The following is a 12,861-nucleotide window of genomic DNA, read 5'->3' as shown; positions in this document are numbered from 1 at the left end:
AAGTAATTCTTAAAGTCCTTCCACATCGGAGGTAACTTTTCAATAAATGCCGCAACCTAAAACGCTTCATTTATGACCATACCTACAATCATAAATTTAAAATTAATAATATAATCAATATCTTTAATAAAAATATTGATTCGATTTATACCTTCGGCAAGGATGTCATGAACGATGACTTGTAATTCTTGAACATGAGTTATGACAGACTTACTGTCAACCATTTTAAAGTCCAAGAATTTTGCGGCAACAAATTTCTTTAGTCCAGCATCTTTCTTCTTGTACTTCTTTTCAAGAGCATTCCACAACTCTTTCGAAGTCTCCATGACACTGTAAACGCTGTACAAGCCATCTTCCAAATAACTCAGTATATAATTTTTTTACAAGAAGTCAGAATGCTTCCATGCCTCCGTGACCACAAATCGCTCATTATCCGGAGTGTCTTTTACTAGGACTAGAATATCCTCGCTAATAAAGCGCTGTAGACTGAGTGTGGTTAGGTAGAAGAACATTTTCTGCAGCCAACGCTTCAAGTCCACACCGAAAAATTTCCCAAGTTTTTCTGTCGGTGCCATCGCCGGTGCTGGAGTTGTGGGACTTGAAGATGCAGTTGCCATTGCAGCAGTAGAACCATTATTGTTACACCCCATTTTTTCGTACGTGAGAGTATGTCGTAAGTCAATTGATGTAAGCTTAGAAATAAGATTATATTTGGAAGCATATAAAATAAGATAATCATGCTACCTTGGAGGTTACAAATATTTAAGATCATGAATAACGAGTACCAAGAAGGTTGGAAAGCTTAGAAGCTAAACCAATTGAAGAAAATAAGTTTCGTCGAAAGTCGACAAGTTTGGAATGTTATAACATGTACTTTGGGGTGAGACTAGCATTATTAACTTGATAAGGAGGTTATTCTATGAGTTATTTTAGGCGTATGATAGTTATTTTCTACGTTTTGAAGGCAAGCAAGTTGTGGAACAAAAGTTGGCAAAGGTCATCACAAGTTACATTCATAAATATGCTGAAAATTAGGTCAAATTAGCTGAGCTTTTCTCCTAATATACTTGGAATTAATGGATAACATACCTACCAAATTGAAGATCTACGAGTCTAGTTATTGAAGATCTACGAGTCTAGTTTCTAAAGAATTAAACCATTTATCAATACGATATCGGAGTAGAGAGATATTTGCATTTTTGTGAGACTGCGCCAAGCAGCTCCCTATGGGACCCACATAGGCGGTTTAGATATATGGATATACATAAGAAGCCTTAGCCCCATTTTAACTCATGATTTTACAGTATATTGAGACCCTAGACACCTAAAAATACTCTCTCAAGATTCTCTCATGATCCAAGACCCAAACAAAGGGTAAACAACACAAATCAAGTGTCGGAAATCCTGTCGCGTGAGTAAGTTTCTTGTTCTTCTTCTTGTTGCTAATTTTGGGTGGTTCCAGCTTGTTTGGGAGGTTTTTTTAAGTGGTTTAAGTTCTATAAAATACTCTCTCAGGGTTTTCATATCAACCTTAGGTTATTTCAAGTCTTGCAAATGGATTACACCATATTTCAACATCAAATAGTAAAGAACAACACCTCTTTGAGGTTGTGTTGTCATTGAGGATAGTTGTGGGCTGTGTTTGGATGAAATTTCAAGTTGTTGCCACTGGATAGGGTGAGTATAACAGCATAATAATTGTGATTAAGCTTGCTTGTATGTTGGTTAAGTTGTGAGGATGATAAACTACAAGATACTACTTGGATTAGCTTAAGTCATTTCTATGGTGTTGTATTGCCATTAAGGGCTGTTGTAAGTTAAATATAACTTGGATTTTGACTTGAAGTTACTTTATGAGGTATGTGTATTGTGTTTTTTCATGTTCTTAAGGTTATATTGATGTTTATTAAGTTAAATGGATGGACTAGACATGAACTAGTAAATAAAGTTGCTAATTGAAGATAGTTGGAGTTGTGGATTGTTTCCTTTGTCATAAATAAGTGTTATAAGGATGGAATAATTGATGAATTACTTCATTATCATTTTAGTGATACTGTTAAGTTGATGTAAGAAGTCTATAAGGGGTTATAAGGGGTATACGGATTCCAATCGGAGCTTGCCGCTTGTCGTGAAATAGGTGTGACTTGTTGTTGTTATATGGTGTCTTGTTATTGATAATTATGTATTGATGGATTTCTCTGGTCATTGTTGTTGGTATATGGTATTGGAGGAGGCTCTTGCTATAGGGGAGATGCTTCCCAAATTTACATAAACGAGCTATTAGTTTAAGTTGGGGACTTAGCCTTTACTCAACACAGATTTTGAATCTCCTTATGCTATGGTAGATTAAGTTGAGTTGTTTGAAGAATTCCTTGGAAGGTATTAAGGACTCAATGGAGTTAAGGTATGTTAAGGCACTTCCTTATTTCTTTTTGGCGTGATCTAATGTGAAATGAACGTCAAACGATATGCTATTTCACAACGAATCTACTCCTAGCAACTAAGGTTGTCCATGTTGTTCTTTCCTTATAAAGTTAATCTAAGCATGTATGTATGATGCTTGAATTCTATTGAGGTTCATACTTATGGTATGATGTCCATAATGTTTATAGAAGGTGCAACGACCATACGTCACTCTGAAAGGTTTAGAACGTGATTCCATGAGTCCAACATGCATTATATATGTATCTATTTTACTCTACCGAGCCGCGCTATAGTCGGCCAAGTACGACACCTATTGTACAACCACTGATCAGTTGGGTTTTACCGAGCTCCACGTGGCCGGGTACAATTCTACCGAGCCTTATGATGGTAAGGTACATTTTTACCGAATCCTCTTTGAGGTCGGTACGATATGATAATGATGATGCCCATAGAAGCGTATATTTTTGAAAGCTTATATATATATGTATATACATATACATATAATAATAAAAAGTCTTTCATTATTTGTCGCAAATATATATATATATATATATATATATATATATATATATATATATATATATATGTATATGTATGTATATATATGTATGTATGTATGTATATCACGCATTCATGTCAGTAGCCCTCAGAGGCACTCAGATGTTATAGGTTGTATCTCTTTTATCTCTCTTTACATTATTGTTCTTATTTATGCTTTCTTGACTTACATACTCGGTACTTTATTCGTACTGACGTCCCTTTTCACTTGGGGTCGCTGCATTTCATGCCCGCAGGTCCCAATAGACAGGTTGACATTCCTCCTAGTAGGCTATCAGCTCAGCGGAAGGTGTTGATACACTCTACTTGCTCCGGAGTTGCCTATTTGGTCAGTATGATTTGGACATGTATTGATTGGTATGGTGGGGCCCTATCCCGACCTTTATGATGTGTATGTACTCTTAGAGGCTTGTAGACAGATGTCATGTATATGAAAGATTGTATGGCCTTATCGGCCTATGCTCAGTGTACGAGTGTTCATTTTTGTCTTATAGGATTGTATGTCACATGTATAAGTTTCTACATCATATTGTGTCGTCCTATGTCTAGTATTCCTTTATGTTTTATTCTGGTTATCTCATGATGACCCTTTTGGCCCATTTACCCATGATAGTATGATAATAAAGATAAGTTACGTTGGCACTCGGTTGAGTAAAGTACCAGGTGCCCGTTACGGCCCTCCGATTTGGGTCGTGACAATTATGTTGTTCCGCACTCGTTGTCATTTTTCTATAAAAGAAATTGACAAATAGAATTAGTGTCTCGGTGAAGTTTTTATATCTTCAAACCGAATACAACCAACCGAGTTTTTATATGTCGGATTGAGTAGAAAATCACAAAGACTTTAATCTCAAACTGGAGTAGAAAATTCGAAGATTTTAATCTCCAAAACGGGAGTAAAAAATCAATACAATTTTAGTCTCCCAAATCAAAAAGTAAAATGAATACAGAATAATAAATTCCTTAAGCTTGTTATTAATCTGTATTCAAAAAGCAGAAAACTAGAAAAAACGTTAGTTTAAGAAAAGAAAAATAAAAAATATTCCGAGCCCACAATTTCCTTGTGTGTCCATAAGGAATTTAATCCCCTCACAATGCCCAAGGTTGCGGATTAATTCCTTCCAGGATAGAACAGAATAACTATTCTGTGATAGCGGCACTTCAAATTACAGAATTTCGACGAACTCAAATGGCGGAGCAAATCACACAAAAATGCTTACGTTTTGCTTTTGAAAACTAATGCAGAATGCAGAAGATTGATGGGAAAGATTTCATATTTTTCGGTGGTGGAAAATGAGGCTAAGCCTCTCTATTTATAGCCAAAGAAGTTGAGTCTCAACAGATGCATAGGTGCTTGTTCGTTAAGAAGGTGTCTCTTCAGCAGGAATTATTTAAATTTCTATTGAACGGAAAGTTTGGTCGCGAACTCGACCGTTGGAAAATGATTCTGCGATATTGAAAAGAAAATATTAAATGATGGAACCGAGCCGAGCGACGACAACACGAGGCATCTCTTCTTCTGAACTCTTTAAGAGCTAGAAGATGAGCTTCTCTATATATACACAAAAATTTTCTTTCCTTCTTCAATAAGAGACAAAGTACATTAATAAAGTGAATTAATTTAAAATTTCACTTCTCTTCATTTCTTTTTTCATCATTTTCCATAACACCTCTTTTGTTATTAATAACAAAACCAAACGGGTGGTTCCGCAATCCGGATGGTTATGAAAAGGGAGCATGAATTCATACTTGAAGAAACATATCTCATTTTCTACTCGTGCTTTTAATATGTACCGCGAAATATAACACATACTCCATTTCAAATGCAAGAGTGCAACAACGTCCTTAGAATATTTACAAATAACAAGAACTAAAGGCAAAAGAAAGAGAAAAATCAATATTGCACTGACAGATTTCTCCTTCTGGACGAGAACATTTTAAGATTCCTTTTATTGAAGAATTTTGTTATTCATGAGCGGATTTTGCACTAGTTAACAAATCGAAGCAAGTCATGCTGAATTTTCGTTTACAGGGTCAGTGGGCAAGAAATCTCCATGAGAATCTAAGACCTTCTCACTAATCATAATCTTTGCTTGTTAAAATGATCAAGATTGGTAGGTTGTTCGGTACTCTCGTTATTTGATTAGGTAAAGTTATGAAGGAATAAACGGAAAAAGAAAAAGAAGTAGTATGGTTATTGAAATTGGGTCCTCGGATGGGATTAACCAAGTCCAAGAATATTTATTGGGCTACAAATTACAATCAGTATTGAAGCACTGTAAAGTTAGCCTGTTCCAGAGCAAAAAATTGCAGGCAGAAACATGACGCTTTTTTGGGGTGGTACTTAACTTTTGACCCCGTTTGTCCATAAGCAGAAATTCAAGGTCAAAAGTTAAAAATAAACACTTATATTTTTGCCCTTGAGGCAGGTGGTCACCAATATCCAAGACCATCCACTCCTAGGGCTATTCGTCATAATTTGTGTACTTCACCCGTTCCCGAGGACGTCCTCGGGATAGATATCATGTCTTCATCTGGTTATTTTGCTGGATGGGCTAGAGCCCAGATGCCATATGATTCCTACTCTCATATATTACTTTGTTGTTGTTTAGCCTTGTTTTCTTGCGTGGCTTAATATTTGTAATCGATTTCACAATCTATTACGACAAATGGTGAGTGATAATTTTTATAAGCAAATGGATAGTAATGAGTTGCTATAACCCACCCAACACGATTCTATTATTTTTTTTGGATTGTAGCGATTATTATTTTCTTGCTATAAGCCAACACGATTATTGTTATATATTATGGGTGTTTATCGGGCGGGCTGGGACGGGCAGAACGGGAAAATCCAACCCGTTCGATTAGCGGGCTGTTATAGTGCTGTGATTTTTCGGGTTTTTGTGGGCCCGTACGGGTTAGGGCTCACACGGGCTCGGGCGGGCCGGGCTCTCAATTTTTTTTTTTTTTAATTTAAATTTTATTTTTCTTATTCAATGTTATTGATAGTTCAGTATTTGCGAACTTTAAGGATTAAAATTAAACTTTAAAATTTAAGTTTAAAGTTTTAAATTTGAAATTTGTATTTTAAAATTATAAAATTGAAATTAGAAAGTAAGTAGCTACAAAAATTTATTTAATAAGAGTACAAGACCAATAGGCAAATGTAAGGAACAAACTCCGAAGGCTTTCATTTATATTTTTAATACTTCAAATTAATTTGCAAGTTTTTTTTTGATTTTTTTTATTTTTGAACTTGCAAATTAAAACTTAAAAGTTTACAATAATTATAAAAAATAAGAAATAGTACATCACATGCTTTGCATTATTTTTGTAAGTTCTTCCATGTCAACATGAGGTTCTTGGTTGAATCAGAACCATAAACCATTATATCTCCAATTTCTTGGTCCTCCTCTTCGTCTACCTCGTCACGCCCTTGATTTCGCCGTTCTGATCTTATCCAATCTCTGAAGCACACTAGAATTTCCAAAGCATTGCTGCCCAATGAATGACGGGTATCTCCTAGCTGTTGCCTTGCTTGGCTAAATGTGCTCTCTGATGCGACTGTTGAAATCGGCACATTTAGCACGTCTCGATCCATGGTCGAAAGAACAGGAAATTGATTTGAGTTGCTCCTCCACCAACTTAGCAGTAGAAAATTCTTTGTGAGGGGCTCTGGTGACTTTTGCAAGTAGAATTGTAGTTCATCAATATTCCTGCTACTGTTTGTTGATGCTCTCTTAGTGTAGATCAAATCTGATAATCTTGAACACAATCATCATCATCCATAGTTGTTCCAGATGTTGAAGGATTAGTTGAAGGAATATTTGCATCTACGACCGAAGAAGCATCAACAATGTTAGCATAATAATTATATAAAATTTGTAAATGTGTGTGTAGCTCAGAAATACAAGTGTCAATATCAGGAGTTTCAGTTGGGCCAATATCCATATAAGTATATAAAGCTCTAATTAATTGGCGACACTTTATCATTTTGATAGTAAGGTTTAAAATAGCACCAATTAGGTAACTATAGGGAATTGGGTAGAAATACTTTTTAAACTTATCTAGCATAGATTCAACAACAGTAGCGTATCCTTCTTTTTGCTTCAAATTATATAGTAAAAGAGAAAATTCACCAATATGAACTAAATCATTTGAAATGGTAGGATAATAAGCTCCAGAAAACTCAAGTGTAGCCACATAAAATTTTTGTAAAATTTGTATAACATCATGAATGACTTCCCAAGTTCTAGATGTTAACAAACGGTTAGGATCGGTACAATGAGGATTAGCAACTTCAGTTATAGGCATTCTATATTTATAACAACATCTTAAGAACAAATAAGTATAATTCCACCTAGTAACTATTTCTTCAGGCATGAGTCTTGGTTTTAGTCCATAGTGTACACATTTTTCCTTAAATGCATTTAATCTAGCACTTCTATTATTTCCTTGAATTACACCAACAGCTCTCCTAACTAAAGTAATTTCATCTTTAAATAATTCAAGGCCACTCTTCACAATCAAGTTATAAATATGACATGCACATCTAACATGAAATATTTCAAGAATTGGTGGGTGTAGATGCAATTTTAATATTGTAATAGCATCAGTGTTGTTAGAAGCATTATCAAATGATATACACAAAACTTTTTCTGCAAGATTATAAAATATAGCAACTTCATGTATAGTATTACAATAAATGCACCGGTATGACTTTGATCTTCATCATATTTAAAAGCAATAATACGTTTTTGCATACAAAAATTATCATCTATCCAATGGCATATAACAGTCAAATAATCATTTCCATTCACAGTACGACCAATATCAGAAGTAAGAGAAACTTTACAAGGAAGACTTGCGAACAAATAAGGTATATATGTCTAATATTGTCCAAAAAGCCTAAAGATATCAGCTCTACAAGTACTTCTAGGAATACTTTTAAACATAGAGTTATAAATTCTTTGAATATAAGTAATAAGATGCGGTGAAGAAGCAAAACTAGAAGGTAAACAACCTAAAATAATCATTTTAGCTAATTCTTCCCGATCTTTCTTAATATCGTATTTCCCCAATAACCCCCAGTACTCGGGTTAAGTTTTGTTGCCCAGATGACTCATCTACTCTCCAATCAAGAGGGTGTTTCTCTTCCATATGCCTACGAAGTTGACCCGTTTTCCCTCCTTTACCGGGCTCATGTTTATAATGTTCACTACAAATTTTACATTTTACATAATTTTTTTGACCTTCTAGTCTTTCAAAAAACATCCAACACTTACTTCTTAATTGTCGATTCTTCTTAATAGGGAGAGGAGTCCTACTTGTTGCACCCCTAACATTTTGAGTTTGACTAGCATTACCAGGTGTAGGTGGTGGTGTTTTAAGATTATCGGATGATTGAATATCATCTAACAAAGCATCTAAATCATCATCTATACCAAAATTTTCTTGCATTCGATCATAATCTACATTTAAATTCTCAGGTGAACTTTCAGAAATATGTATAAAGCTACTAGAAGAATCAACACCACCTCTTGTTCTTTTTGAAGTTTTCTTACTACCACCTCTACTAGTGCACGTTTTTTTGATCGCTCTAAGTAAATCCATTATATAAATTAAAGTAAGTAATTAAAGTAAGAAATTAAATTAGGAAATTCAAGTAAGAAATTAAATTAAGAAATTAATTAATAAAATAAGTGTACACCAAATAAGAGAAAGAGATGGAACGAGTGTACCGGGATTCCTTATGCCGCACTAATTTTGAATTTTTGATATCAAAATTCAAACTTCAATTGATAGACCGAAACTTGATAGTTGATAATACTTGAATACTTGATAATTGATACCACACTTCACTTGAATAATTGATATTTGATAATAATAATAATAATTTTGTAATGGCTAAACTAAATAATTGATGAAACTTGAAATAATAAATAATTGAGAATTTGAGATTTGAGAATTTAAGAACTATAATATCAAGAGAGAATTGAGAGTTTGATACTTGAGAGAGAATTAGAGTAGTAAGAGGGTGAATTTGTGAGAAAAAATGAAGAAGAAGGGGGGCTATTTATAGATTTTGGGGTGGGAGGGCTATATTATTAATGGGGGAGGGGGGGGCGAAATTGGCCATTTCTGCAATTTCTGGCCGTTCCCCAACGGTCATTTCTGAATTTGACCATTGGGAACGGTCCAATTTAATTAAAAAAAAAAATTCAAACGGTAACCGGGCTGCTAACGGGTTGCAGCCCGTGTTCAACCCGTTAAGCGATTTCGGGTTCAACGGGTTCGGGGCACCGTTAATCTAAACGTGAACGTACACAACCCGCCCCCTTTAACAACCCGTCCCAATCCGTCCTAATATGAACAGTAGCGGGCTGAACCGGGTTGACCCGGATTGAAGAGGGCTGAAAACGGGTCAGCCCGACCCGATTAACACCCCTATTATATACTGCTAGTTCTTGACCTTTTTTTGGTGGAGAGAGGCGTGAGAAAGAGAGGGGGAGAAAATGTGGTTAAGTGTATATGCACTTTGTACGAGAAAGAAAGGATATAAACATTGTGGTTGCCTATTGAGATACTATGCACAATAAGATCTTCAAGTGATTCACATATTGCGCATTTACCACTTGTGAATTTTTGAAATTGAATTTATGCTTTATCAACCTATTTCATATAACATTGGAGCCTAAATCAAGGAACCCAAAATCCGGCCGCCCGTTTGTGATGTTTCCTTCTTCTTGAGCCTTTTAGAGGGCATCCGGATAGTTCTCTACCGGCTATCGACCAGACTCTTCTTTGTTTGAGCTGCTTCCAGGCACGCAGACTGAAGATCTCGCTTGTCCTGGACAAGTACGTAGAGAACTTCGTGGGTGTTTGGTTTCAGGAGAGGCAGAGCGCTAAGCAATTCTAGCAGTTTAGAACTGTTCAATTCTCTTGTCAGGATTTACATATTCTTTCTCGGTTTACCACTGCAATTTTCTTGTTAATTTTTGCTGTATAATTTGGAAATATCGTTCATATAGCGGCGCAAATACGCCAAGTTGCTTAAGTGAATGGGAAATTTGTAGATGGAAGCCCGAAAATTATTCAGAAATCAAGTAAATTCATCTCTATTTGTTGCACTTGAAAGAATGCAATGTTGTGTGTATATATATATATATATATATCTGCAACATCCTGGGTTTAATTTTAAAATAGATAGTGCCTTCACTTGCAAGTGTTGGCACCATCTTGACCCAAATCATATAGGAGTATCAAAAACAAAACTACTTAATTAAAAAAGAAAAAAAAACTACCCAAATTAGGGGAACATCAATTTGACAAGGACTAAAATATTAAAAATGATTTCTGTATGTTGTGAATTTTTTTCTATAGAGCTGTTAACAGACAGGAAGATCAACTGGAGGCTCCTCCAATGCTTCCAATTGAGTAACTCCATTTTGGACGAGGAAAGCCATGGCCAAACCCCAAGTAATATGCACATCCAAGTGACAATGCATTATCCAAACTCCTGTTTAAGCAAAATTGTTAAGTCCAAAAGTTTGAATATATGACATGTTATAGAAAAAAATTCAACATTTTCTATCTTCTCACCTGGATTATCAGCGACGAATCTAATAACAGACCATCCATTAACTGGTACACTTGCAGTATTACGAAGAGGTGGATCGACAAGGTTGAATTTAGCAGTATCAGTTTGTGGATTGAAATTCCCAAAGCCCTCAGCAAGAATGTAAAAATCATAACCATGAAGATGAATTGGGTGATTTTCAGCTGTGAATATACTAGTTCCCTGTAACACAATTTGCACTCTCGCACCATATTTTAACTTGTATAGTTTAGTTGATGAAATAGGTTGCCAGAGTGACCTGCTCACGTTCCCTGTGTAATCGAATTTAACTGGTGGAACTGCTGGAAAATCAGTTGAGAAAACTCCAGGTATCCCCTGGTGATGTGCTTGAAGCAGGGAGAAATTGGATGGTAGCACAAATGACACGTTGTTCATACTAGCAGTGAATCGCGTTCCATTTGGACCTTGACAGCTGCTGGAGCTTGCCCCTGCAGGACAGTTATTGAGTCCTAATCCAACTGTGAAGAACAGATTTTCGTCGATTTCAGTTGGGACATCGACTTTTCTTGCGCTCCTGAAACTGGATGTGAAGGTAGTGGCAGTAGCAGTGTCGTTAAATGCGGGCAGAGGTGGGAGAATGGGATTGATTTTGACACCTTTGGCAGGGCAAGGAGCAGCTTTGTATTCTAGTATGGCTGTAGTGGTGGTATTGTCAAAGGGTGCACCTTGAGCACTTGCATAGGCGCGCACAGCCATGTAATACCGGGCTGGTGGTTGGTTTGCAGTGATGAGGACATCAGTAGTTTGGCCTGGTCCTAGCATAATGACTGATGTGGTGAAAGGTTTAACATAAGATGCATCTGCTCCAACAACAGTGAACTTGTGGTTGGCTACTTTGAAGAAAAGTTGTTGGTTGAGTCCAGCGTTGATGACTCGAAGGAGGTTCGTCTCACCAGAGTCCACATGGACTATGGTAGTATCTGCGTAAGGATTTAAGTTATATATACCGACAGTATAAAAATTGTCGTTACATTATTAGCCTTTACGTATACACTCACCTTGACTAGAACACTTGTAAAGATCACCGGGTTGGCCATTAATAGTGTAAGCATCAGATACATTAGGCGCTGCTCCTGTTCGCGTGGCTTGTCGAATAACGTCAATGGGGTTTGCATCCCACCACTCACCTAATCACCATTGCCCAAATCATTATTTCAAGAAAGCTTCTAAAATAAACATAAAATTTACAAAATATTTAGGGTGAAGGAAATAGTAGTACCAAGAAGAATGGGGGTTTCTCTCTTGGGCTTAGGGAATGGGTAGGAAGTTCCTTCTTTAGGGTGAATAACTAAGGCTCCATAAACAGTGGCCCTGAGCCATGAGCTGTGGGCGTGCCACCAAAGTGTGCCTTCTTGTCCTTGAATTGTAAACCGATAAGTGTAACTCCCTCCTGGTCTTATTGGACATTGTGTGATAAATTCTGGTCCATCTGCCCATGCTGTTCTCATTTGTCTCACCCCATGCCTAATTTTCATATGCAAAAGAAAAAATTACTAAAGAAAAATACGAAATGGAAAGATTTAAGCTATATACGCTAACAGATCCTTCACGTTCTGCATGCATGAACTTACCAATGAATGGTGACATTATACTGAGCTTTATTGACAACTTTGACAACTAGAGTATCTCCATTGTTCACTTCCAAAGTTGGTCCGGGAAATTGTCCATTCACTGTTATGGTGCTGCGCGTATTGCACAGCCTCTTTACTGGCGTTGCTTGAATCTGTTCCAACACAAAAACAGAGGTCAGTCTAGCTAGCTCCTACAATTTTAAATTTCTAAATGTTAGCAAAATGAGAAAAGAGGTGAACATTTGGATAACATACAACAAAGTCGTGGTTGTGGATTTTTGCTTTAGCTAAAGACACAGCATTTGCAAAAAGAAGCAAAATGCCATATATTAACAAAGAGCGCAAGGGGTTGGCAATGCTCATGTTGAAGGCCTGCATTTTTTTTTCTTTAGTTGGAACTCTTTCTAGTGTAAGAGTAGATACAAGTAGCTTATGTTTGTGAAAAAATTGAGAGTTGAGGCTTTAGTTTTATAGGAGAAGAAGAAGAGAGAGAGGGTGGTTTAAGTTTGGCAGATTAGGTTTTGATTAAGCATGAAGGTCACATTATGGGGCAAAACTAGATCAACTCTGTAGAAAGAGTTGGTGCACCCACTTATTAGCCTATCAACCTGCAGAAATTTTCATCAAAAGTCTCTATTTTGAGGTTAATATGGTATTTAGATTTCAAGG

General features: G+C 36.3%; 1 protein-coding gene across 1 annotated transcript; it reads right to left on the bottom strand.

Moving 5' to 3' along the window:
* Positions 1 to 10,073: 10,073 nt before the first annotated feature.
* On the bottom strand, positions 10,074 to 12,638 carry LOC107823893 (laccase-12). Its single transcript, XM_016650602.2, has 6 exons — positions 12,448 to 12,638; positions 12,193 to 12,344; positions 11,841 to 12,085; positions 11,620 to 11,748; positions 10,585 to 11,541; positions 10,074 to 10,501 (listed from the first exon to the last, which is right to left on the bottom strand). The coding sequence occupies exons 1-6, from the start codon at positions 12,568 to 12,570 to the stop codon at positions 10,371 to 10,373; spliced, it is 1,737 nt and encodes a 578-aa protein (XP_016506088.1). The 5' UTR covers positions 12,571 to 12,638; the 3' UTR covers positions 10,074 to 10,370.
* Between the last annotated feature and the right edge of the window lie 223 nt (positions 12,639 to 12,861).

This window comes from Nicotiana tabacum, chromosome 6, assembly GCF_000715075.1.
Source record: "Nicotiana tabacum cultivar K326 chromosome 6, ASM71507v2, whole genome shotgun sequence".
Classification (NCBI taxonomy): Eukaryota; Viridiplantae; Streptophyta; class Magnoliopsida; order Solanales; family Solanaceae; genus Nicotiana; species Nicotiana tabacum.
This window is presented reverse-complemented; position numbering and strand designations above follow the sequence as displayed.

What these genes read in the sequence shown, in the direction of transcription:
- LOC107823893 (XM_016650602.2), bottom strand. Translation starts at nt 12,570, where the DNA reads ATGCAGGCCTTCAACATGAGCATTGCCAACCCCTTGCGCTCTTTGTTA. An exon ending in TATAATGTCACCATTCATTG is followed by an intron (nt 12,086 to 12,192) that starts GTAAGTTCATGC and finishes TATGAAAATTAG; the next exon opens with GCATGGGGTGAGACAAATGA. An exon ending in TTACAAGTGTTCTAGTCAAG is followed by an intron (nt 11,542 to 11,619) that starts GTGAGTGTATAC and finishes ATCCTTACGCAG; the next exon opens with ATACTACCATAGTCCATGTG.